At 38.4% G+C, this 25,486-nt stretch overlaps 2 protein-coding genes across 2 annotated transcripts in view; one reads left to right on the top strand and one right to left on the bottom strand.

Annotated features, from left to right (window-relative positions):
* The window catches only part of MAU2 (MAU2 sister chromatid cohesion factor), a 77,724-nt gene extending 53,228 nt beyond the window's left edge, over positions 1-24,496 (bottom strand). The window contains exons 1-3 of the mRNA XM_044671473.1: positions 24,245-24,496; positions 1,149-1,166; positions 861-926 (exon numbers count right to left, since the gene is read on the bottom strand). Of these exons, the coding sequence (XP_044527408.1) occupies positions 861-926; positions 1,149-1,166; positions 24,245-24,496 (336 nt within the window). The remainder of the gene's footprint in view (positions 1-860; positions 927-1,148; positions 1,167-24,244) is intronic.
* Positions 24,497-24,907: 411 nt separating this feature from the next.
* The window catches only part of SUGP1 (SURP and G-patch domain containing 1), a 57,854-nt gene continuing 57,275 nt past the window's right edge, over positions 24,908-25,486 (top strand). Inside the window, exon 1 of the mRNA XM_044671462.1 lies at positions 24,908-24,974. Within this exon, the coding sequence (XP_044527397.1) occupies positions 24,953-24,974 (22 nt within the window). The 5' untranslated portion in view covers positions 24,908-24,952. The remainder of the gene's footprint in view (positions 24,975-25,486) is intronic.

The following is a 25,486-nucleotide window of genomic DNA, read 5'->3' as shown; positions in this document are numbered from 1 at the left end:
ACTATCATACAGGCTCTCTTTAATAATAATAGTTTTAAAAAAGAGGGTGTTCAAACAAAAATATTTCAGCTCACCAATTTAAAAAATGCAAGGAAAAATGATGAAATCAAAAGTTAGGTGGATCTATGAGGAAAGAGGTACATGCATATAATCCTGATGACAAAATAAATTTGTACAATCTTCCTATAGAACAGTCTAGTTGTATGATATAACCAGAAAATTCATTATTTCTTTTGATTTCAATAATGAACATAGTCCAAGGAAATAATTTATTTAAACAAAGATGTTTGTAATTGCCCTATACATAATAGTAATGAAAAGCTGTAAACAACCTAAATGGTCAGTGATTGGGCAACAGTTAAACAGAATATGGTACATCAAAATAATAACGTACTCTACTATATTGTTGTACTAGTCATAAAGATTCATACCAAATCATGCACAGTGAAAAGAGCAGAAACAAAAGGCTCATAATTATGTTTTTTAAAATTCTGCATATATAGCATGTGTACATGTACAATTATATTTATTATGGTTTTGCTATAAAGTGGATGAAACATACACATGAATTTTAAGTTTTCATGAAAATAGAATTAGCATTCAGATTTAAAATATCAATTATGCAGAAATTATTTGGAATTTTCTGTCTACTTATATTCTACTATAAAAGGATCTTGTTAATATTTTAAAAAATGTTTATACATACAAACACAACCTAAAAACAGGATACCCGAAGTAGTAAAATCATGAGGTATTTTTTAAAAATTGCAGAAATTTCAAATTTAAAAATTACTTTCTTTTCCTTTGTCACAGCTATAAAAGAGTACTCAGTTTTTGAGTGACTACAACACATTTCTCACCTCTTGGCAATACAGTTCAGACAGAAGACTTGCTGCTTCAAATTTGACATCTTCAAACTGTGGAATCTAGTAACATTCTAGTTAAGGGAATGTGAAAACTGTAAAAAAACTATATAATGCAAAGACCTACATGCTATGGCAATAATTTCCATTCATAATGATATGCAGTCTCTAAGTTATACTGAAATGGATGATTAACAATGAACCATTCATCCAAAGTTTATGACATATTTATGTTATCTAAACAGAATTATACTAGAGAAATATACACCACCATGAAAAGGATACTTGTTGAGATATCAACCACTGCAAGAAAAAAGAAAAAGGGGATTAGATAATAGCTGACATTGACATAGCAAATGTTTACTTGAGGTGAAGTATTGTGGGGAGGTCATATATTTGTTACTTCATGCATATTCATTTCTGGGACAGAATTTTCACTCTCTGATAAGCCAGAATAGTTTGGCATTTAAAGCTCTCCAAAATCTGGCTCTATTCCACCTTTCTAGGCTTGGCTCATACAGCTCCTTCTTTCCGTCTTCTTTACTGCATTTGGTTGTACTACTCTTTATTCTCAAGATACATCCCGAACTTTCCTGTCTTTAGACCTCTGCTTACTCCCAAATTTCATCCCATCTTCATCTAAGCTAATTGATATCCTAAGTCTACCTCAAAAACCACTGCTTTCAAGAAACTTTCACTAATGACTGTCCATAATTCTGTAGCAATAGCTTCCCCATCTGATTATATAGCACACTGAAGTCCTCTTACATATCTATTTTTATCTACTTATCTTCCTTTCTCCTTCCTGCTGCTAAAATGGGGGAAGTAGAAGAGAAAGGGTTAAAATAAAAAACCAAATACCTCCATAATATTTTCAATACTATCTTTGTGTACCAATTTGATGAATGTGTCCCCTCTTGCAAAGAGGATCCCACTTGTACTCTTCTTCCTTGTCAGTTCTATCTCCTCCATGATCTTGTTCCTTCCCTTTTCTTCCTCTCATTTTCAATCTCTATTTGTTGGTTTCCTTGCTGCTTACACACATCCTTGAAAAACATTCACTTGATTCTGCCATTTCTAGGATCTCTCATCCTCTATTTCTTTCCCTTTTCACAGGCAAATTCATTAAAATGGGTCTACCTTCATTTCCTCACTTCCTATAAAATCCTTAACCTCTTAGAATCCTGCTCCCTTCCACATCTGACTGAAATGCTTCTATTCAAAGTTACCAATGTCCTCTCAGTTAAGGCCACCTAAATCCTCATCCTTTCCAATCTCTCAGCAGATTCTGACACTGTTGACTTTGGTCCAAATCTTATCCCCCATTGGCTTTCATGACACTATTCTCTCCTAGTTCTTCACTAACTGTGTTGCCACGCATTACATTTCTAGTGTTGCTGGGCCATCATTGTTTCCAGCCCCTTAGTATTTTCCAGACTTTGTCTTGAACTCTCAAAGCTTTGTGCTCTATACATTCTCCTTTATCTAATTAGCTCCCTTTGGTTTAATTAATCATCTCAACACATATAACTTAGATCTATATATTTAGCATATCAACCACATCCTAGAGTACCTGGATATTCCAAAAACATTATAAATTCAACATATTCAAAATGGAACTCATTATCTTCCCTGTTATAAATTCTTCATTTCTGTCAAGGGCACTACCATTCACTCAAAAGAACAACCTATGAGTCATTTTCTGTTCTTCTCTTAACTGATCATAATAAATTTTCCTCATTTATTTCAAAGCAAAACCTGACAAATACATCCTGGTATCAGTTATAAAACTGGCCCAGCTTTTCAAGGTTTTTTATGTAACTCTATTGGAAGAAAAGACAAGAAATTAACGTGAAGCCCCTATATTTGGTTTAAAAAGATTTCCTCTGAAGTCTGTGGCAGAATGATCTTCTCACCATGTTTCCTACCACAAATTACTCATTTGGGACTCAGGATAGCACAAATAAACATTTGTATTGGACTTCAATACAACAAAGTCAATCATTCAATTACCTGGGGAGTGTAGAAAGGAAAATCTCCACCATGTTTCTATTTCTCAATTACAGTGAAGAGATAGAAGCCAGCAGCTATTATATCTATGTGGTCATTTAATTTCTTCTCATATAAATTTACCTTTTAAGGTCTTGCAGTATAATCACCATCTTTACATGGCCAGATTTAATTTCCTGCTATTTCCCCTAATGTCTTTCCTTCACTACATACTGTGAACAATATAAATTTCCCTTTCTTAGGAACCACATAAACTCTCATCATGCTTATGTAGATAATGGAGAACCATGAAATTGCAGAGATGGTCGGGAACTTAGAACATAAAGTTTCAGTGCCAAAAGAGGCTTAGAATATCTGAACTAGAAGGGATCTGAAAGATAGAACATCGAGGCTGAAAAAGATTTAAGAATAAAGGACAACAAATGTTAGAAATAGAAGAGACCCTGGATATTTTCTAGTTTCATGGTGGTAAACTTATGTGTTTCAGAGGAAACATGTGTGTCACAGGAGGCACTTAGGGCATGCACATCACTGCCCCAGCACAGAGTTCACCAGAGTTCATTTTTAGCAAGTCAGAGAGATGTGAGGGTCAGGGTGCTCCCTTTCCCCTCTCCACACGCACCTATGGACATTTTTCACATCACTTGCCCCTCTAAAAGGTTTGCCATCAGTGATCTAGCTCAACCCCCTAGTTATTTATAAATAAAGAAACCAAAGCCTAAGCAATTAAAGAACTTGTTCAAGGTCAAACCAATTATTCCTATGTGTTTGGAGGGGCATATACAGAAATAATTTGTAAAGATCATAGGTACCAGTTACTTCCTTACAGTTCCATATTTCACCTCACTACCCTAAATAATTTGAAAAACACAATAGGAGTATATATGTAACAAAAACAAAGTTTGAATGAAGCAATGAGATGAGTAATCTTGAAATCCATCCTTTTCTTTTACTCTTACTCATTAAAATATGTAGCTAGGTATTTTAAAATTAGTACACAATTCAACAAAGGCCTATTCTGAAGTCCAAGCTTGCCAGGGAGATGACCTAAGGGTCTCAAAGGATATGCAAAGTAAAAGATCTGGCAAAATCCACCAAAATATAGAGTTTGAGTACTGATCCATTGACAGACTTGCTGGTAAATTTTTTGGATTGGCATGGTGGTGCCCCATGACTGCTCACCACAAACTGGCTGTTCTTTTAAAATTCTTCACTCTTCAGCAGCAGTGAAAATTTGGTTTGGAGCATATTCTTGTCTGAATGAGTATGCCAAATAAATTTTTTATAGTCATAAAAATGAAAAAACAAAACAAAACAAAACAAAAAAAACCTCTTGAATGCTCCACAATGATGCCCCTTCCCTTTTCCCACTTCTATACTACTACAATACTTTCAAAACATATTCTATTTTCCATTCCTCATACTCACTGTTTTATTATCTCAACTACTGGGGGAACTCTTTGGGCTACTCTCTTTTTATCCCTCAATAGGTAATCTCAGCCTCTTGAAGGACTTGATTACTGGGTTTTTCCTTTGTCTCTGACTTGGGAGACATTTTTATGGACATGGTATATGTGCCAAACAAATTCCAGCAAAACCACTTTCATAATTTTCTAGCATCACATCTTCACAGAGATTCCTCTGAATGAGTATCAGAATTTTTCAGTTTGTGTCAGTGAAGTAAATAGTTGTATATAGAAATGTAATCAACCCTTTGAGACATAAGGGCTACTGACAAAACGAATAAAAATAAAATCATCCTCAGATCTGCAATTTTCTACTTTCCACAGTGACAATGACAGAGTGGGAGGAAAACAGGATGGAATACTAAGAATAAAAAAGTTGTTAGACCACCCACAATATTAACTAAACCATTAAAACTCTTAATGTATAGAGATAATTCAGCTTAGTGAATAGAGAACCTAGGCCACAAAATTAGAAAGACTTGGGTTCAAGTCCTCTCCTTGAAACATTCTCCTAGTGTAACCCTGGTTCCTAGATTTAACTTCTCAGTGCTTTGGCCAACTCCTACGACTGTAAATTGCAGAGATGGTGACCTGCATTGATACTTGTTTCCTAATTCAGAAGCTATTAATTCTAATCCCAATCCCTATACAACACAAACCACTAGCTACTAAAAGCTGTACTAAAAATAGTACTATAAGGCACTAATCAGGGGACAACTAAGTGGCTCAGTGGAGAGAGTCAAGCCTAGAGATGGAACAACCTGGCTTCAAATCTGGCCTCAGACACATTCTAGCTGTGTTATCCTGGGCAAGTCACTTAACCACTATTGCCAAGCTTTTACTGTTGTTCTGCCTTGGAACCAATACATAGTATTGATTCTAAGGCAGATGGGAAGGGTTTAAAAAATTCAGTAATCACCAAAACAATCTGGTATTAGCTAAGAAATAGAGTATTAGAGTCTAATTAGATGGTCTAATAATTAGATCAATGGAATAGATTAGGTGATTAATACACAGTAGCAAATAATCATAGTAACCTAGTATTCATAAACTCAAAGATCCAAACTTTTGGGAAAAGAACTCACTATTTGAAAAAAATTGCTGGGAAAACTAGAAAACAGTATGGCATAAACTAGACAAAGACCAGCATCTTACACTATATATCCCTGATGGCAAACCTATGAAACCTGTAGCCATTTTCGATGATATGTGACCGCATACAGAGAAGTATGGGGCTGCATGCCAAGGATGAAACATTTGCTGTAGTGTAGTGTAGACACTCTATGCCGGAGGTCTGTAGGCCAAAACAACTGTCACTAAGCAGGTAAGTTAAATAATTAGTTTCTGGTTTTTTAAACACAGTTAAATATTACAATTATACATTTTTGTTATTTAATCTATAAATATTATGAAATTATGGTTTTTTTTTCTCAAAGTGACACACCACCTAAATTATGCTCAGTTCTTCTGGCGAATTTTGACACACCAAGCTCAAAAGGTTGCCCAACACTGCTATGTACCAAGATAAACTCAAAATAGATAAATGATCTTGAAATAAAGGGAGATACCATAAAAAAAATTAGGGGAACATAGATTAGTTTACCTGTCAGACCTATGGATAAGGGAAGAATTTATGACCAAACAAGACACAGAGAACATTACAAGAAGTAAAATGGATAATTTTGATTATATTAAGTAGTTTTTGTACAAACAAAACCAATGCAACCAAGATCAGAAGAAAAACAAATAATAGGAAAAAAATTTTATAGGAAGACAAAGGCCTCATTTCTTAAATATATAGTGCATAAGTCATTCCCCAATTGATAAGTGGTCAAAAGGATATGAACAGGCACTTCTCAGATGAAGAGATAAAAAATATTCTAGTCATATGAAAAAATGCTCCAAATTTACTACTGATTAGAGAAATGTAAATTTAAAAAACTCTGAGACTCCACCTCACACCTATCACATTGGCTAATATGACAAAAAAAGGAAAATTATAAATGCTGGAGAGGATGTGAGAAAATTGGAATACTGATACACTGTTGGTGGAGGTATGAACTGATATAACCAATGTGGAACTACTCCCCAAAGGTTATAAAACTGTGCATAATACCCTTTGACCCAACAATAATACTACTAGGTTTATATGCCAAAGAGATCATGGAGAAAGGAAAAGGACCTACATATACAAAAATATTTATAGAAACTCTCTTTGTGGCAGCAAAAAAATTGGAAACCGAAGGAAAACTATCCATCAACTGGTGAATGGCTGAACAAGTTGTGGTATGTAGTTATAATGATAAGAAATGACAAATAGGATGATTTTAGAAAAATATGCCAAGACTTGTATGAACTGATGAAAAATGAAGTGAGTAGCATCAGGAGAACACTGATACAATAATGGAAATACTGGACAATGATCAACTGTGAAAGACTAAAGTATATCAGCAATGCAAAACTCAAGACAACCTCAAGGGACTCATGAAAAGTGCTATTCACAGTCACAGAAGGAACTGTCAGAATACAAATACAGATCTAACCATGACATTTCTTGTCTTATTACCTTTATGAGTTTTTTCTTATATGTGCAATGTTTTTTTTTTCACAATGTAAGGAAGAGAGAAATTTGTATTTGGAATAACCTATATTAGATTGTTTGCTGCCTGGGGAAAGGGAGGGTAGGGAGAGAATCTGAATCACAAAAGGTAAGAAAACAATTGTTAAATAATTGCTACTACATGTATTTAAAAAATAATACAAGGAATGAGTTGGTTAAAAAAAAAAGCCTAACATAACTAAGGGAAGTGAACCACATGTATACTAACAATCTTGCTAGAAGTGAAACAGAAGATATAAAGAAGTGCTTCCTAAATGGAAGGATAGTTTGCAAGTTTTCCTCAATTAAACAAGTACCAAATATTATTTCATAGGATAGTCTATTAGCTAGTACCTCCACAGCAACTGTTCCAAACCTTCCTCAAGTTTCTCATCAGGAGGTACCCCTCCTATCCACCTGCTGAGGGCCCCATACTTCACTTCACCTCACCCCCAAGTGACCATTTCTGAAGAACTCTCCCTTCTCATTTCATATCATTCAGTTATCTTCCTCCACTATGATCTTCTTTACTTTGGTCTCAGGTGAAAAGATAGCCCGTCTTGCCAAGGCAAACCTTTAAACATTTACCTTTGATCCAACCTCTGCTTAACTTCTCTAGTATGTTGCCTGCACTATCAGTTCTAAGGCAGAAGAGTAGTAAGGGTGAGGCAATGGAGTCTTGCCAAGGATCACATAGCTAGGAAGTGTCTGAAGTCAAATTCGAATCTAGGACCTCCTATCTCCAGCCTTGGCTCTTTATTCACTGAGGTACCTAGCTGCCTTACTACAATAGTCTTCTAACTGGTCCCCTTGCTTCATGTCTCTCCACACTTCAATCTATCTTCTAGTCAATAGTTAAGATGATTTTCTTGCTATTCCTTACACTCATTACATCTCCTGAATTTGTGCCTTTTCATTTGCTATCTTCCACTCCATAGTGAGAATGATAAGCTCTCCATCTCTCCTTGGTATCTCTGGCTTCAAGACTGGACTCTAATTCCAACTTCTGAAGGTCTTTATTAGTACTCTAAACTATTATCAGGAGAAAGAGAGGAATCAGTCAAGGGAGAACAGGGGAATATTTGGAGTGCAAGTAATAGAAGTTATTATTGGGAAAACAAAACAAAATGCATTCCCTGTTTAAGGGCAAGAGACAAGTGGAAAGGTGTATATTATATTCAGGGAGAACTAGAATCTTTGGTGTGAGGGTTTTTGGAGACCAGTTCAGGGTTGCTCATCTAAACCTCTTTCATCACTCTAGATCTGCCTTAATCTGTCAACACAATATAACAGAACTCTTCCCTCTCTTATTTTGGATTCGTTCTTCTATTAAAGAGGTCTAAGACTAACTTTTTGGTTGCTCTTTCACACTGAGAATACACAGTTCATGAAAAATCCTTGCTTTTTCACATAAATTTGATTTTTTTAAAAGTATAATATATGTAATCCTATTCAATTAATTTATTAGGTAAGTCCAATATTCTAGCCTGTTGAACTATTTTATATTCTGATTTTGTTAGTCACTGTTTTCTATCCTTACAAGTTCTGTCACCTGAAAACATAAGCAAACCATCTATTCCTTTTTCATAGATAAAAATACTGCAAAATGAATAAAAATGTTCCAAGTATGGGTTCCTTTTAGCACTTCATTACAGATTCCCTCCAAGCTGACAGTGTACTAGTCTTAGTTTCATTTTTTATCTTTAAATTTTTTTTTTCAATTAATGAAACTATTTTCAAAACCCCCTCCTCAAGGGCCAGGAAATTTGTAAACCAAGAAAAAACCAATACCTGGATTGGTCATGCCCCCAAAATATCTCAGTCTGTACCCTGAGTTGATCCCTCTGTCAGGAAATGGGTAGCAGGTTTCAGTCTTTAGATATCATGGTTGATCGATTCATTGATCAGAGTTCTTGTGTCTTTCAAAATTGTCTTTACAATGTTATTGTACAAATTTTTCTCTTGGTTCTTTCTGTATCAGTTCATACAAATATTCCCAGGATTTTCTAAAACAGTTCCCTGCATCTCTTACAGAAATATGCATATTTTAAAATATTTTCTTCAGTCATTTCCCAATTAATGTAGACTCCACTACTTAGTTCCCAATATTTTGCCACATAAAGAGCTATTATAAAAATTTTATGTATATAGCTCCTTTTCCTCTCTTTTCTCTTTGGGGGATAGAATCACCAGTAGTATCACTTAGACAACATGGTTCAGTAACTTTCAGAATATAGTTCTAAATTGTTTTCTAGATGGTTGGACCAACCAGTTCCACAGTAATATATCTGATTTCCCAAAGCCCGTCCATCATTCGTCATTTGCTTTTTCTGTCAACTTTTCTAATCTGATGGGTGTCAGAAAGAACCTCAGAGTAGCTCTCATTTGTATTTTTCTATTATTAGTGTCTTGGAGTATTTTTTTTTAAACCCTTAAATTCCATCTTGGAGTCAATACTGTGTATTGGCTCCAAGGCAGAAGAGTGGTAAGGGTAGGCAATGGGGGTCAAGTGACTTGTCCAGGGTCACACAGCTGGGAAGTGTCTGAGGCCAGATTTGAACCTAGGACCTCCCGTCTCTAGGCCTGGCTCTCAATTCACTGAGCTACCCAGCTGCTCCCTTGGAGTATTTTTTCATATGGCTACTGGTACCTTGGATTTCTTCCTTTGAAAACCACTTATTTATATCTTTTAAACATTTACCAATTTGGGAAGAACTCTTCTTATAAATCTGAATTAGTTCCATATTTGTCTTGGAATTGATTATCACGAAAGCTTGTTGCAAATATTTTTTACATGGTTACTTGCTCTTCTTTTCATTTTAGCTATAGTGGCTTTGTTTGTGTAAAAACTTAAATTTTACATAATTAAAACTGCTTATTTGAATTTATATGATTCTCTATGATTTCTTTGGTCACGAACTCTTTCTGTATGTAGTGATATGAAGTGTGACTTCTTCCTTGCTTCATCATGTATAGTGAGATTTTGGTTTCAATCAGACTTCTTTCCAGGCTCCCAGAAGTTTCTGTAGAGTTCTTACCCTAAATTCTGAGGTCTTTTAGTTTACCAAACACTGGGCCACTGTGCTCATTTGCATCTTTATACTGTAAATGTAATCTGTACCACCAACTGATCTATTTCTCATCTTTTTAAAAATTATAAACCCTTACTTTCTGTCTTAGAATCAATACTAAGTATTTGTTTCAAAGCTAAAGGGCAGTAAGGGCTAGGCAAATGGGGATAAGTGACCTGCCCAGGGTCACATACTAGGAAGTGTTTGAGGCCACATTTGAACATAGCACCTCACATCTCTAGGCCTGACTCTTATTCACTGAGCCACCTAGAATTTGCTTGTAAATCCATTTGTTCCTGGAACTTTTTTTTGGTAGGGGGGGGGGGGGAGGAATTAATTTATGGCTTGTTCAATTTATTTATTTAAACCTTTACCTTCCATCTTAGAATCAATACTGTGTATTGGTTCTAAGGCAGAAGAGTAGTAAACTTGTCCAGGGTCACACAGCTAGAAAGTATCTGAGGTCAAATTTGAACCCAGGACCTCCCTGTCTCTGGGCTTGATTCTCAATCCACTGAGCCATCTAGCTGCCCCCTCAATTTATTTTTGAGATTAGATTGAGTCTTCTCTTGTTCCGTTAATCTGAGAAATTTTATATTTTTTGTGAAAAAATCCATTTCATTTAGGTTGTTTTATTAGCATATAATAGTTCTAATAATTTCCTTTATTTATTGTGAAGCCACTGTTTTCACTTTTGATGCTACCAATTGCTTTCCCTTTTTCTTTTATCTAATCAGATTAGTTAATGATTTATCAATTTTATTGCTCCTCAAAAAACCCAGCTCCTACTTTAATTAATTTTTGATTTTGTTAATATTTTCTTTTCAAGATTTCCATATTGGTATTTAATTAGAGGTTTTTTATTTGTTGGTTTTCTAGTAATTTTTGTCATAAGTCTAATTAATTGAGTTGTTCTATCTCCCTTTTACTGATGAAAGTGTTTAGAAATATACATTTTCTCCTAAGGACTACACTGGAAATTTTGGTATGTTAGCGTATTATGCTCTGTTCTCTGAAATAATGATATAGGATTAAATTATTTAGTCTCCAAATCATGTTGAAGTCCTCTTCAATGTTCCTTTAATGAATATAAATTTTCATTGAATTACAGTCGGTAAATATATATACTTAATATTTCTGTCTCTTTCTATCTGTGAGACTTTTACTACACTAACATACTTTTAATTTTTAAGAGTCATGCACTATTGAAAGAATGACTGTTATCCCTGCCTACCTTATTTCAGCTGAAGGAAGCACAACAGATTTTGTTCTAGTTTCTTATTTTAAATTGTGTGAATCTTTGTATTTTAAATATATCATTTGTAAATAACATGCTGTCGACATGGAGTCTAGAAACCCTCCAAGCCCCCAAATTTATAGCCTTCTGAGGTCTGATGACCTCCCCTCCCCCAGTTTAGTTAGCTAGTGAAGACCTCAAGTTTGACCTTGTCATATGAGTTTCTCCATGAGGGAAAGCCCAACTTTGAGTCTCAGGCTAACAGTAGACCTTAAAGTAGTTTAGGGGAGCTAGCTAATCCCATCAGGTGTTAAATACCTTTTTTTTGGGTGGGGAGGGTACATAAGTTGCCCAAATTCTTTTGGGCTTCAGAGCTGTCAATCTAGTGCAGCTGGCAATTTCCAGGGGACTGTGGCCAGGGTGGCCAGAGCAGCCATAGTCTCAGGGTTCTGTGTGGGTTTGTTGCACAAAACTCTGCAAGGAGGTCTGAGAGAGAAATACTGAACCCTTCTCCTTAATTAAAGATGTGTTTTTTCTAACTAATAGTTCTGTGTTTTTTTCCCAATTTAACAATGCCATTGCATTTTGCTTTTATCTTCCATTTATGAATGGATTTATTCCATTCAGTTATGATGAACTGTGTATTTCTCTTTAACTTAATCACTTATATTTCCCCTTCTCTTTGTTTTCTGGTCCCTCTTTATAAAGAAAAAGTAGGTGGTGATTGAGGAGTTTGCTCAGTGATTTAAATTTAATGCAATCTACTTCTGCTCTCCTGCAGGTCTTCTCTTTTCCTCACCCAGAGGCAATTTGCAGGTTCTCATCCTTCCTGCCACTTTTAAACCCCTCTTCACAAACTTCATAGTTTTGCTTATGACTTATCACTCTTTAGTCTATGTTTCCTATTCCTCAATTTCCCCTTCCCTATTGAGTGGAATGTATTTCTGCACCCAAACTGTGTATCTTCTCATCTTTTACCAGTTCAGATGAAAGTGAGGCTCAAGCTCTCTCCATTACTTTCTTATTGTATAGGCTTATATTTGAGCACCCCCATTATATGAAATAATTTCCTTTATTGTTGATCTTCCTTTTCCAGCATAGTTAATTTCTTCTCCTCCCACCCCTTCTTTTTTCTTTTAATATCAAAATCTAACAAAACCATTTTCAGGCTATCTTAACTGATTTCCTCCATGGCTCTCAATGAAAGGATATTGAGGGGACACATATTTCACAATATTACAATATAAACATTTCATCTTTGTTTAGTCTCTTATGACTATTAACTTATATTTACTCTTTTTATGTTTTTCTTGATTCCTGATTTTTAACTTAAAAACTTCTAATCAGCTTTGGCCTTCTTTATTAGGGATGCTTAGAAGTCCTTTATTTGGTTAATAATCCATTTTCCCCCTGTAGGATTATACTCAATTTTGCTGGGTAAATTATTGTTGGTTTTAAGCCTGTATCTTTTTACTTTTGGAATATTGTATTTCATATCATCCAACCCTTAAACTGTGACAGGTACTACTACCATCCTAGCTATCCAGGCTTGGAATTGAGGTACCATCTTCAATATATCAATCTTTCTCACTTCTCTATATCCAATTAATTGCTAAATCCTGTTATTTTTACCTTCATGTCTTTTGCAAATGCCCTCTTTTCTCCTCTGAAATTGTCATCTCACTTCATAACTAAAGTACAGTACTAGCCTGTTGGTTGGTCTCCCTGCCTTAAATCTCTCCCTCATTCCAGCCCATCTTCCGCCTAGCTGTCAACTTTATTTTCCTAAAGCACAAGTTTGACCATATTACCCCTATCCCCATTAAATCAACTTTGTTGGTTCTGAATTACCTGTAGGATCACACGTAAAAATCTTCCATTAGGATTTTAAAGCCTTCTGTAATCTGACCCCTTAACTCGCCAGTCTTCTTATTCCTCACTACTTACTGTATTATCCCCTAAACTCATGTATTCTTTGATTTTCTGACACTGGCCTTCTTGCTATTCCTGTGATCACTAAGTCTCTTGTTTGGTCGTAAATTCTTCCTTTCTCCAAAGATCAGACAGGTAAACTATTCTGCATTTTGAAAGAGAATTCTTTAATCTATTGTCTATCCAGAGTTAACACTGGTACCTCACTAGATTGTGAAGACAGGATTAACTCTCCTTTGTCTACCTTTTGATTGAATCAACACAAGCTTGAACTATCGGAGGATCTCAAAAATCACTTAGTGAATTCAAACCCTCAGAAACTCAATAAGCCAGGATGAGTATTCACGTCTCCAGAAGGTGAATTTTAGAAAATTCACACCTTTAGATGAGAAACTTAACCTTCACAAGGTGAGAAGTCAATCCCACAGACACTGCCCTGCCTGGGCAGTGCTAGACAACTTGGAAACTGTAAATGGCCCCTGTGAAGAGGGGCAGGGACATAAAAGCAAGCACCAAACTATCTCAGAGGAGATGGTTTTTGAGAAGATAGTCTTCTGACTAGGGAGAGTCTTCGAAGGAGCTTCACTGGAGACTTTGGCTTGGAGCTTGGCTTCAACTTAGACTCTGACTCCTTTCCTAGTTTCCTAAGAGACTAGCTTCCATCTTGGAGGAGGCTGTGTGGTTACTCACCATCAGCCTTCCTGGTCGAGAACTAATTAATCTCTGCCTGGATTAAGCAGACCTGGAGTAAACATTTGGGTTGATAGGATAGATAACCTCTCTAACCTCTTCACATATCTCTACTTTATTGTTTCCTCTCCATTTTGTAAATATATGTAATTAAATTTCTAACTTGAGAATAATAAATATTGGCTACCATGCAATGTCATAAAATTATTGGCCAACCCTTAAATTTAACCCTTACATTCCTTTACCTAGGTATTCCTAAAACTCTGGGCATTTTCAATATGTTCTGGAGTTTTCCTTTATGATTTCTTGAAATGATGTCTAGGCTCTTTCTTTGATATTTTCTAGGCCAATTGTTTTTTTTTTAAACCCTTGTACTTAGGTGTATTGTCTCATAGGTGGAAGATTGGTAAGGGTGGGCAATGGGGGTCAAGTGACTTGCCCAGGGTCACACAGCTGGGAAGTGGCTGAGGCCGGGTTTGAACCTAGGACCTCCTGTCTCTAGGCCTGACTCTCACTCCACTGAGCTACCCAGCTGCCCCTAGGCCAATTGTTTTTTATGAGATATCTTAAATTTTTTTTTTTAGTGACCCATAAAAACACTGATTTAATTTTGGTCCATTCTAATTTTCAAGGAGTCTGTTGCTTAATTAGGATTTTGTGCTCTTGTGCCAAACAGTTAATTTTCTCTTTCCAAGTCTCTCCCCACCCCCCCACCTTCTTTTCCAATTCTTTTCTCTCACCAGTTCTTAATCCTCTATATCCATCTACTATGATCTAGCCATAATTCTTCATATTGCTTACAAAGAAAGCACAAAAGACTATAAAAATCCAAGTACATAATGACCATAGCATTCTCTTTATCTATTTTTCCGAGTAACCTTATCTAAAAAAAGAACGAAGTTAACCTGGCATAAGTTTTTCTCAAGGACATGAAATATCTTAATAAACACTATTTCCCTAACTAAATATTTACAAACCATTCCTTTAATAACACTTTATTGCCAGGCATGGTGACACACACCTGTAACTGCTACTACCAGAGAGGCTGATGCTGGTGAATTTCATAAGCTTGATAGTTCCAAGATAAGCTGATTGGGTGCCCTCAATAAGTCTGCCATCAATACAGTGAACCCATGGGAGTGATCAATAGTGGACTCAGGCCTGCCAGTAGATGCTATATATACTTCTAGCCTGGGAAAGAATGAAATCCTATCTTTATTTTCTTTCAAATTAAAAAACAAAACACTTCATTAAGCAAAATATTTTGTAGAATTTTTCTAGGAATCCAAGACAAATTTACTGGCCTACAGTTTGAAGAAACCATTGTGTTTTTGTTTTTTTTTTGGAACTGGAACATTTGCACAGCTTCAGACCTGCAGCACCTCCTACAACCTCTATGGTTTTTCAAAAATCAAGGACAATTTGTCAATAATCATATCCATTGCTATTCACATGGAAATAAGTCTGTATTTATATCAAGCATATTCTCCAAGAAAACATGAGAAGGGAACAGGTAGACTTTGCTTTTTCTATAGCAGATCACATCTTTATGGTTACTTAAAAGAAATATACAGAATATTGCTGCCAAATCTATTATTTATCAAATGTTTTAAAAAAGCTTTTGACAGATTAGCTAAACAAAGCATTTGCCATACATAACATTAAGATTACATGAAATGTTATGCCATATTACCATATGACTATGAACTGAAGGAAATGGAGATGTTTAGCCAGGAGAAGAAAACATTCAGGAGGGGATATGACAACTATTTTCAAGTACAGAAGAACGGCTTAGATTAGAGATTAGATTTCTTTTTCTTGGTCCTAGAAGATAGAACCAGGAATAAGATGTGAAAACTGCAGAAACAAATTTCTGCTTGAGGTAAGGAAAACAGTTCCAAATTTAGAACTGGTTGTCTCCGAAGAGAGGCAACCTTCCATATTGGAGGTTTTCAAGAAAGTTTTATTTGTAATAGTTTAGAGGAAAATCTTATTCAGGAATGGACTGAATTAGATGGTTTCTGAGGTCCTTTCTGCCCCTTTGATAGCATGAAGAGAATGGCCAAGCTATTTATAATAGAAAAACCAAGGGAATGAATGTCAGATGATGAATTACATTTGGATGGAGAGCCCACTGAGCCAGTTTCTCAAAAGATGTATCATAAGCAGGTGCTTTGGATAATGAACTAGGTCTAGAACTGAGAACAGGTTGGATTGCCTTTGGGAAAATTTCAACAATTTCAAGCTGCTTTCTGTTCATCAACTGGGTTTTGGGGAACTCCAGGTTTTCCCCTACCTATGGGAACTTATCTTAAGGGGAGTTCCAAACTGACCTTGTTTCAGACTGAACAATAGACCTTAAAGTTCTGTGATTTTCCAAGTCTACAGCTATAAAGGCCTTATATTTTAATATTGACATTCTCCCAATGATTCTATTTAATTAAAAATCACGGACCATCTTGACCTTAGAAGAACACAAATTGTAAATAAATCAAAAAAGAAGTGAAAGGGATAGTCCGCATAACTAAAGGCAACATTTTACAGATGATGACTAGAAATTCAAGACCTTAATAAAAGAGGTTATCTCAAGGACATGAATGACCAGGAAAAGAGAAAGGCTAGTCATGGAGCAAGAATGGACAGTGCCAAGTGGCACATTGGTATTATCAAGATCTTAGAAGACCTCTAGCATAACAACTAGATCCACTATTAAGGATTTCTAGAAGAGTCAAGGAGAAGATGACAGAGCGTTAACTTGGGGAAAACACAGAACTACTAAAGTAGTCAGAAAAAACAAGTGTTTAATCAGGAAAGAGATAGTGTTCAATATTTCGGTCGGCCAGCACATAGTCAGGTGTCTAAAAACCACATAAGAGCCAAAGGCTCTGGCACTCTGGCAAGAGTATCTCTGAGAGGATCAACTTGCTAGGTGATCCTCTGAAGAACAATAGAATTTGGGGAACTTATATACCTTTTGGGGTACTAAGGAAAGGGAAGCATGATTGATTGACATTACCAGGGCTACAAGGAAATGAGAGGTCCAGCCTATACTGACAGAATGCAAATAGGCTGGGGTATCAGGGATTGGCCTACTTACAACAGATACTAAAAGAATGGTCACCACACAGTTGTTGGCCTTCTAGGGAAGGATCTCATATAATGGGGGAAAACTTCTCCTACTAAAAGGATACTTAGCATTTGCTTAGGTCTGCTAGCCCCACCTAAACTGGGATTATCTAGTACTTTAAGGTCTATTGTTCAGTCTGAAACTGGTGAGTAGGAGACCTCAGGAAACCTGAATCTCTCCTATCTAATAAGCTCAACACACTTTCTACTATGCCATGCTAATTAAGGACTTATGGCCTCACTCAGGCAGTAAATAGCTTTCAGATGAACAATATGAATGAATTTAATTTTCTTTTGACACACTACCGTATACTTTGGCTACTAAGGCACCTTTTTTTGGCCTAACTATGAATCTGGAGTCATATTTCAGATAGTTAAGTGTCTATGTGGAATCCGAAAACCCCAAACTTGTAGTCTAGTAGGATCTGATGAAGCCCAAGTTTTAGGACTAGCTTGTAAATTGGAGACCCCAAAACACGTACTTGTTCCCAGTTCCCAAGAGAATCCACCCAGAAGGGAATCTCAGGCTAACAGTTTCAGACTGACTAATGGACCCTAGGGTAAATGACAATCCCAGTTAGGTGGAGTTAGGCATATGCTAAGTATCCTTTTAGTCTCAGGTATCAGAGATCCCTTCCCAAGAAGACCCATAACTTTCACACAACTGGGCAGGGACCACCCTTTTAGTAGCCCCACTGGGCATTTCAAAATGGATATCCTAGAACAGTGATGGCCAAACTATGGCCTGCGGACCAGATGCAGCTGCCTGAAATGTTCAATCCTGCCACAGGACATTATTCCTAATCTGACAAATACAATAAGTAGGATACAATACAATGAAACTTTGAAAGAGTTGCCTCGACAGATGAGCATTTCCTTTCCTTTGGCCCCCTCTTTAAAAAGTTTGCCCATCACTGTCCTAGAGACATCTTAAAGTCAATATGTCCAAAACAAAATTAATTATCTTTCTCCTTTTAAGCCCTCCACTTTTTTAAACTTTTCTATTTCTATCAAAGGTACTACTATCTTTCAAGTCTGTCATGGTTGTAACCCTGGCATTATCATTAACTCCTTACTTCTATTCACCTTATATATCAAATCAGTTGCCAAATCTTACTGTTTCAAGCTTTAAAACAGTTCTTACATTCTAGCTCTTTCTCTCCAGTCACAAGGCTACTACCTCAGTTGATTAATGAGTGCAGGACCTCATTGCTTCTTGCCCATATTACTGCAACAGCATCTTATAAATGGTTTCCTTGCCTCAAGTTTCTCCACTCTGGTTCACTTTATAAACTGATACCTTAAGCACAGATTTAACCACATAAATTCCCTTTACTAGGTCAACTTCAGTGATGTTCTACTATAGTTGTGTGTGGTTGAAATTGAGGGGGACCTGGAAATGTCAGAGTTCAACCTCTTTTACCACTTATTAAAAAACATGACTATGGATGTCAATCATTTAAAATATAAGGTTTTACTGGGAGAGAGATGGGAGGGGGAAGGGAGGAAAAGGGCATGTTCTCAGGTTGAAGACCCAAGACAGATGCCCCAAGGGATTAGAGAAAATGTGCAGCACTGCCTCAAGTTGTGACCCAAAACAAAGGTCCAATAATTCACAGAGAAATCCCCTTTTTATAGGAGTCGGATGTAATCAAGTCTCCTGGAAGGGATTATAACATTTTACACTAATGTTGAATAGTTTTACATTGGCTTTAAGATGAACACATTCAAACTTATTAAGATCTTCAAGAAATTGGAGAATAGCTTCACAATGGATACATCAGCAAATCAATATTTTATAGGAATAACCAGGGAGTTGGAGACAGTCCCAGGTTTGGAACTGGGTTATCTAAGAGGGGGTGAGGGAGGATCACTCAAGCCATTGGCCCTGACAACTCCTGTAAGAAGCTTCAATAGTCCAAATACAAAGATACAATAGGAGAGTCTCCTAGGACAAAAGGATACTCAAGATTGGTACTTAAGATTTGGTCTCATTTTACACACACTGTGCCTTGCCCCTGCCTCCCCACCCCAGACAAATGCCATGCCACCCCACCACACATACAGGGTAGGGAGGAAGAGCCACCCAACCTAAAGTTTAGCAACACCTTTGACAGTGTCTCATAGTATCCTTGTGGAAAAGTTGGAGAAGGTAGGCTAGATAACAATATAATTAGATGGATTCAGATGGACCCAAATAATTAATAATTTGATGCTAATTTTAAAATGGTCTCCTATAGAGGACCTTAAGGATTTATATATTTTTGGCCCTATGCTGCTCAACATTTTTATCAATTACTTGGATAAAGGTAAAGGCAAATGATGCAAAGCTGAGAGGGTTGGCTAATAAAGTAGAAGACAGTATTCAAAAATATTTTGGCAGGCTAGAATATTAGGTTAAATTACATAACACGCGATTTTTAATAGGGATAAATGTAAAGTTTTACAACTAAGTTAAAAAAATCAATTTCACAAGTACAAGACGGAGAAGGCATGGCTATACAATTATCTGAAAAATATCTGCAAGTATTAGTAGACTGTAAACTCAATAGTCAACTGTGTGATATTGCAACTGGGAAAGGCATAATCTTAGGCTGAATTAAGGGATGTCAGTGTCCAAGAATAGGGACATGACAATCTACATGTATTCTACCCGGATTAGACAACTCTGAAGTATTGTGATCAGTTTTGAGTGCGATAGTTTAGGAAGAACATTGATAAGCAAGACTAAATAAAGAAGGTGGCAAATGGAATGGTGAAGGATCTTGAGTTCTTGCCATCTAAGATCTAGTTGAAGGAACTAAAAAACATTTATCCAAGAGAAGACATGAAAGGTCTCTACACATTTGAATGGTTATAACATAGAAGAGGAAATAAACTTGTTTTACTTGTCCCCAGAGAACAGAACTATAAAGAAGTAAATAGAAGCCTCACATAAGGAAAAATCTTCTAACAATTAAAACTGTTAAAGAGAAGAATGAGAGGTAGTGTGTTTGCTGTCACTGAAGTCTTTAAGTTCTGGATTACTGCTTTTTGTATATGTTTCAGAGGAGATTATTTAGATACAGGTTAGATTAGTTGGCCTCTGGGGTATTCTGTGACTCAGAATTTATAATTCCATGAATTGAACTGCTATGATTATACTGTTTTTTAGTATTGAATTATCCTTGTATTTCTGATACAAATTCTACATAGTCAAATGAATCATTCTTTCCAATATACTTCCATATTTTGTTAGACACAAATACCTTTAGATTTAATCAACAGTAATAGCTTACACTTAAATCACCAAGTAACTTGTGAATAAAGCACACATTTTTAAATCATTAAATATTTACTCAGATGCAATGACACAGGATAGCTCTGAGGGATTTATGGTAAAGAGTGCTACCCACATTCAGAGGAAGGACTGCAGGAGAGGAAACATATAAGAAAAACAACTGCTTGAATGCATGGGTCGGGGTGGACATGATTGAGGATGTGAACTTGAAACTACCACACCAATGCAACTACCAACAATTTGGAAATAGGTCTTGATCAAGGACACATGACAAAACCAGTGGAAATGTGCATCGGCCATGGGTGGGGAGTGCGGGGGGTGAAGGGGAAAGTAGGAGCATGAATCATGTAACCATGTTAAAAATGAATATTAATAAATGTTTAAATTTTAAAAAAATATTTACTCAGAAAACTTTCTGATGCTAAGAATTTAGATAATAGTCAATTAATTGTCAAAATAACAATAAAACCAGTTGAAAAAAAGTCATGAGTCTCCTCTGATGAAATATATTTGCTTTGTGATCCATAGAAAGCTGGGAAATAAGCCAACAATTAGGTGGATACAGGTGTTAGCCAAGTTTTAAATCTTGGCAGAATTAAAAGAATCTTATCATACTGGTATGATATACTAGTATCACAAACAGTTTCAACTTCAAGAAAGCAATGAAAGAGAGAGGAAAGCATTTGGGACTACTGTGCCAAGAACTTTACAACATGTAGCATGTGTTCAGTTTTGGGTGTCACAGTTTAGGAAGGATACTAAATAAGCTGGAGGTTGTCCAAAGAAGGGCAATGAGGATGATAAAAGGCCTTGAGACTATAGACTGGCTGAAAAAACTGAGGATGTTCAGCCTGAAGATAAGATGAAGGGGTGAACATGATAGCTTCTCTCATAAATGGCTTGAAATTTATCCTGCTTACTACCTGGGTTTGAGTACTGGTTCTGATACTGATCTTGGGCAAAAACACTTTTCAGCTCTCTAAACTGTGGTTCTCTCAATTCTGGCAGCATCTATCTCAAGTCAAGTGATATTTATTAAACATCTAATATAGGGTGGAACATCTGCAGCTTATTCATAAGCAAGAGGTATATTACTAAAGTTGTAATGACAAAGTCCATCTAAAATTCAAGTAAATATAGAATCTAATTAAAGCAAGTACTCTGGAATCTGATTTCTGTCATGTAGGCTTATTCTCTACCATAAAAACACAGGTATGGCTCTCTTCTCATGTGTACTGTAGCAAGATAATTCAATTTAAAAATTGACTGCTTTTTCTCTTAGCAAATACACTGAGTGAGGCTCCATTTAGTGCTCTCTCCCTGAAATTACTTCGTCTAAGTTTGCATTTATTTTGCAATTCCTCATTTATCTATATATATTAGTAGAATGTAAGGTCCTTGAGGGCAGAGGCTGTTTTGTTTGTTTTTTTATCTACCACAGTACCTTAGACATCATGTAACTATTTGCTGAACTACTGAATTCAAGGAATTGTGCTAGGAGTCTCTACAGACCAAAAAAAAAAAAAATTAAATTAAATTTAAAAAATGGTCCCTGACTTCTAGGATCTTATATTCTACTAGAGGGTGAGCAATGTGGGGGATACATACATATACATATACATATACATATACATATGCATAAAAATATATATGTATATATATATATAAAGGCAATCGGAGGAAGACTAGTTAGGATGACGGGAAGGAGATGTTTGGATCTCAAGGACCAATTAGTCCAACCCTTTCATTTTAAAGATGAGCAAAACTGAGACCCAGGAAGGGTAGTGATTTGCCCAAGGGCACATAGGTCCTTTGTAAATCATAAAATACTTGAAATCAGTTATTATTTGAATCCAAATCTCATTTCTGAGCTAGTGCTATTTACAGTGTACCAAGTTGCCTAGTGGTTATCAATGTCACAAGAAGAATGTTTTCCAGAAGTGTTGGGTTCTTATAGAAGGCAAATCTATTTATTACCACACCTGCAGCAGTGGGGTATAATAGAAATTTAGGAACTTGGGTTCCTAATCTCATGTAATCAGATTATTTTACCTACCTGACCCTCAATTTACAAATCTGTAAAATGGGATAATCAATTATTCTCTTTCTCACAGGGTTATAGTGAGGGAAGTCCTTTGTAAATTGTATAGTACTATAAAAATGCAAGTTATTACCTAAAACCAAACAAAATCTTATGTACATGAAGTATTGCTTCCTTCCTTTAACTAGTACTAAAATAGGGAAAGAATTATCTTTATTTTGCATATGGTACCAAGTAAGGATTTAGTACAGTAGCAAATAAGATCTAAGTAGCCAGTCTGAGGATAAACTATCTCCTCTGATGTAGCACAGTGTTACTGTTATTAGAAACAACTTTACAACTATGAATAGTTTACTAAACATAGGGCAATGGCCACTGAACCAGCTACTTTTCAAAATCAGAATTGTGTCAGTCAAAATAAGAAGGAAAGGAAAACACCTTTAAGTTAAAGAAAGGAATCAACACTTAGAACTAGGAAAGTCATTTGAATAGTCACTACCTCTCTCCAGTCACCCTAGCCTCAACCAGTCCAAGCCACTCCAACAACTCTCATCACTTCAAACCTGGCCTCTTGTCACCTCATTTCTAATCTTCCTCCCTCCTATCCACAATCTGGTCTGTCAGTTCCTGCCATCACATTCTGGAGCTGCCTCCTTCCTGTTACCTTAGCCATGGCTTCCCTTCTCCCATCACTTCAGCCTGGGGGTCCTCCCTTTTCTACCATCTCAGCCCTGGTTTCCTTCCTACTACCTAAACCCAGGAGTCCTCCTCTTTCTATTATTTCAGCCTAAGGATTTCTCCTCTCACCTCAGTTTGGTTTCCCATAACCTAGACTCTTGTTCTTCTTTCCTCCTATCACCTTAGCCCAGGGGTCCTCCTCCCATCACCTCAGCCTGGAGGTGCCCACCTCCTGTTATCTCAGCCCAGGAATCCTTCCCTTTCTGTCATCTTAGCTTAGGGGTTCCCCTTCCTGCCACCTAATCCCAGGCTCTCCACTATCTGTTACTTTATCAGGTTCTATCCCTCCTACCCCTCAGCTGGGGATCTCCACTACTATCATTTCAGTCCAAAACTCTCCCCTTTCTGTCATCTCAGCCCTGACTCTTTCTCCTCCTGTCACCTTAAGCTCAGAGATCCTTCCCTTTCTGTCACTTCAACTTTGGTCTCGACTCCTGTCATTTCAGCACAGATTTCTCTCATTCTACCACTTACTTGAGGGTCCCTTTCCTCTTCCTGCCACCTCAGCCCAAAGGCTTTTTCCTTTCCGTCATCTCAATCTAGAATTTTCTCCTCTTCTCACCCCTGCTTGGGCTCCCATCTCCTTGGCTCTTCTCCACCCCCCCCCCCCCCAATCAACTCAGCCTTGACTGACCACCTCCTATTAATTAAGCCCAGAAGTCCTCTCAGCCTAGGGGTTCCCCTTCCTCTCACCTCAGGTCTTGTTCCTCTCCTCCCATCACCTTAGGCCAGGGGGCCCTCCCCTTTCTATCATACCAGCCCAAGAGTTCCCCCTCCTCTCACCTAATCCCAGGTTCTCTCCTTCCCGTTGGCGCAGGTTCTGCTCCTGCTATCCCTCAGTTGATGATCTCCGCACCTATCCCTTCAGCCCAGGCTCTCCCCCTTCCTGTCATTTCAGCTCTGCCTCTCCCCCTCCTGTCACATCAGCCCAGGGGTTCCCTCTTTCTGTCATTTCGGTCTAGGTTGTCCCCCTCCTATCACCTCACCTACGGCCTGCCTCCCACTCGTTAGTTCAGGTCGGGGTCCCCCCCCCCTTTATGTCACCTCAGTCCAGGCCTCTCCTCCCGCCCCCCCCTCCAGGTTAGGCCTAACTGTGGGGCGCTTAGGGCCAGGACCCGAGCCGCCGCGGCGGCAGCACTACTGCAGCCCCGCGTCGACCCGCCTCGCCGCGATCCCAGGGTCTCTCCTCACCGCCTTCTCGAGGTGGCTTCGGGCCAGCTCACTGTTCTTGGTGTGGTGGTAGAGCACAGAACCCAGTTGCAGGTGCGTGCGGGCCTCGATGCGCTGCGGAGGCTTGAAGGGAAACACGGCCTGCAGGCAGTGTACGCATAGTCGGATCTTGGGAGGGCTGGACGTGCGGAAGTGCTCGGCAAAGCCCAGCAGCGCCAGGTACCACGACTCTGAGGCCTCGGCCTGCGCTGCTTGGGCCGCCTGAGCCGCCATCTTGGGCCGCACAACAACAACCGGCCGCCGAACTGGGCTGGGGGAGGGGGCGCCGGACGGAAGCCGCGGAGGATCTCGCGAGAACTTGATGAGGCATTCGGGAACACCCCTTCCTAACTCCTTCGCGCGCGTGGCTCCTCATGGGAGTTGTAGGCTGCCACGGGACAAGAGCGCGGCAGGGAAGGGGTGGCTTACAGAGCAGCCACCAAGTTTCCCGTCTCTCACAAGACGAGTTAGAAACCGCCCTCTAAAGTCACAGTGAATCCACTTCCTTAAGAACTCTTTCATAGTGACCTTCTCGCGACGGGTACCAGAGGAGCCGACTACACGTCCCAGCAGGCTGTGCGCACTATAACAGTCCGCCCCCCCCTTCCCCTCTGCCTCTCCACGCACACACAGACATCGCCGCCAGCCCCTGGGTGGGGCGCGGTGCACTGTGGGATTGAGGACCTCAAGATGGACAGTCGGGATGTTGCAGGTAACAACCTTCCCCTTCGTAGCCTTCCGCGCGGCTCTGCACCCTTCTAGAGGCGCGGCGCAGTCCGGATGGGCCTGAGGAGTCTCCGACCTTCCCACCGGGTCCCTAGGGCTGGGAGTCTGGAGTCATCCCTCGGGAGCCCTCCACCCTCCCAGCCCCAGGTCTCCTCAGTTGTCGGCGGGGGCGGGACGAGGCCGAGCGGAGGCGGCCCTTCCCTGCTGTGGTCGCTCCTCGCCTCGCCCCCGGTGTCCGGCGCCGCTGGGCCGGAGCTTGTCCGGAAGTCCTGCCCCGTTAACCAGCTGAGCGGCGGACCTGCTCCTGTGTTGGCGCGTTCCACTGGAAGAGGCCACCGGTATAATTGCTGTGGGAAGCCTTCCTGAGGCCTCTAATGGAAAGTTCCATCCTTTTTCCTTCCGCCTTTCTAATTCATCCCATGTTTATCTGTTTCTCTACTTGTGGTCTTCTTTCTCTAGGAAGAATGTAAGCTATTAGAAGGCAGGAAGGCTTGACCC

This window comes from Gracilinanus agilis, chromosome 1, assembly GCF_016433145.1.
Source record: "Gracilinanus agilis isolate LMUSP501 chromosome 1, AgileGrace, whole genome shotgun sequence".
NCBI classification, from domain to species: Eukaryota; Metazoa; Chordata; class Mammalia; order Didelphimorphia; family Didelphidae; genus Gracilinanus; species Gracilinanus agilis.
The sequence above is the reverse complement of the archived record's forward strand: the minus strand, read 5'-3'. Positions and strand labels throughout refer to the sequence as shown.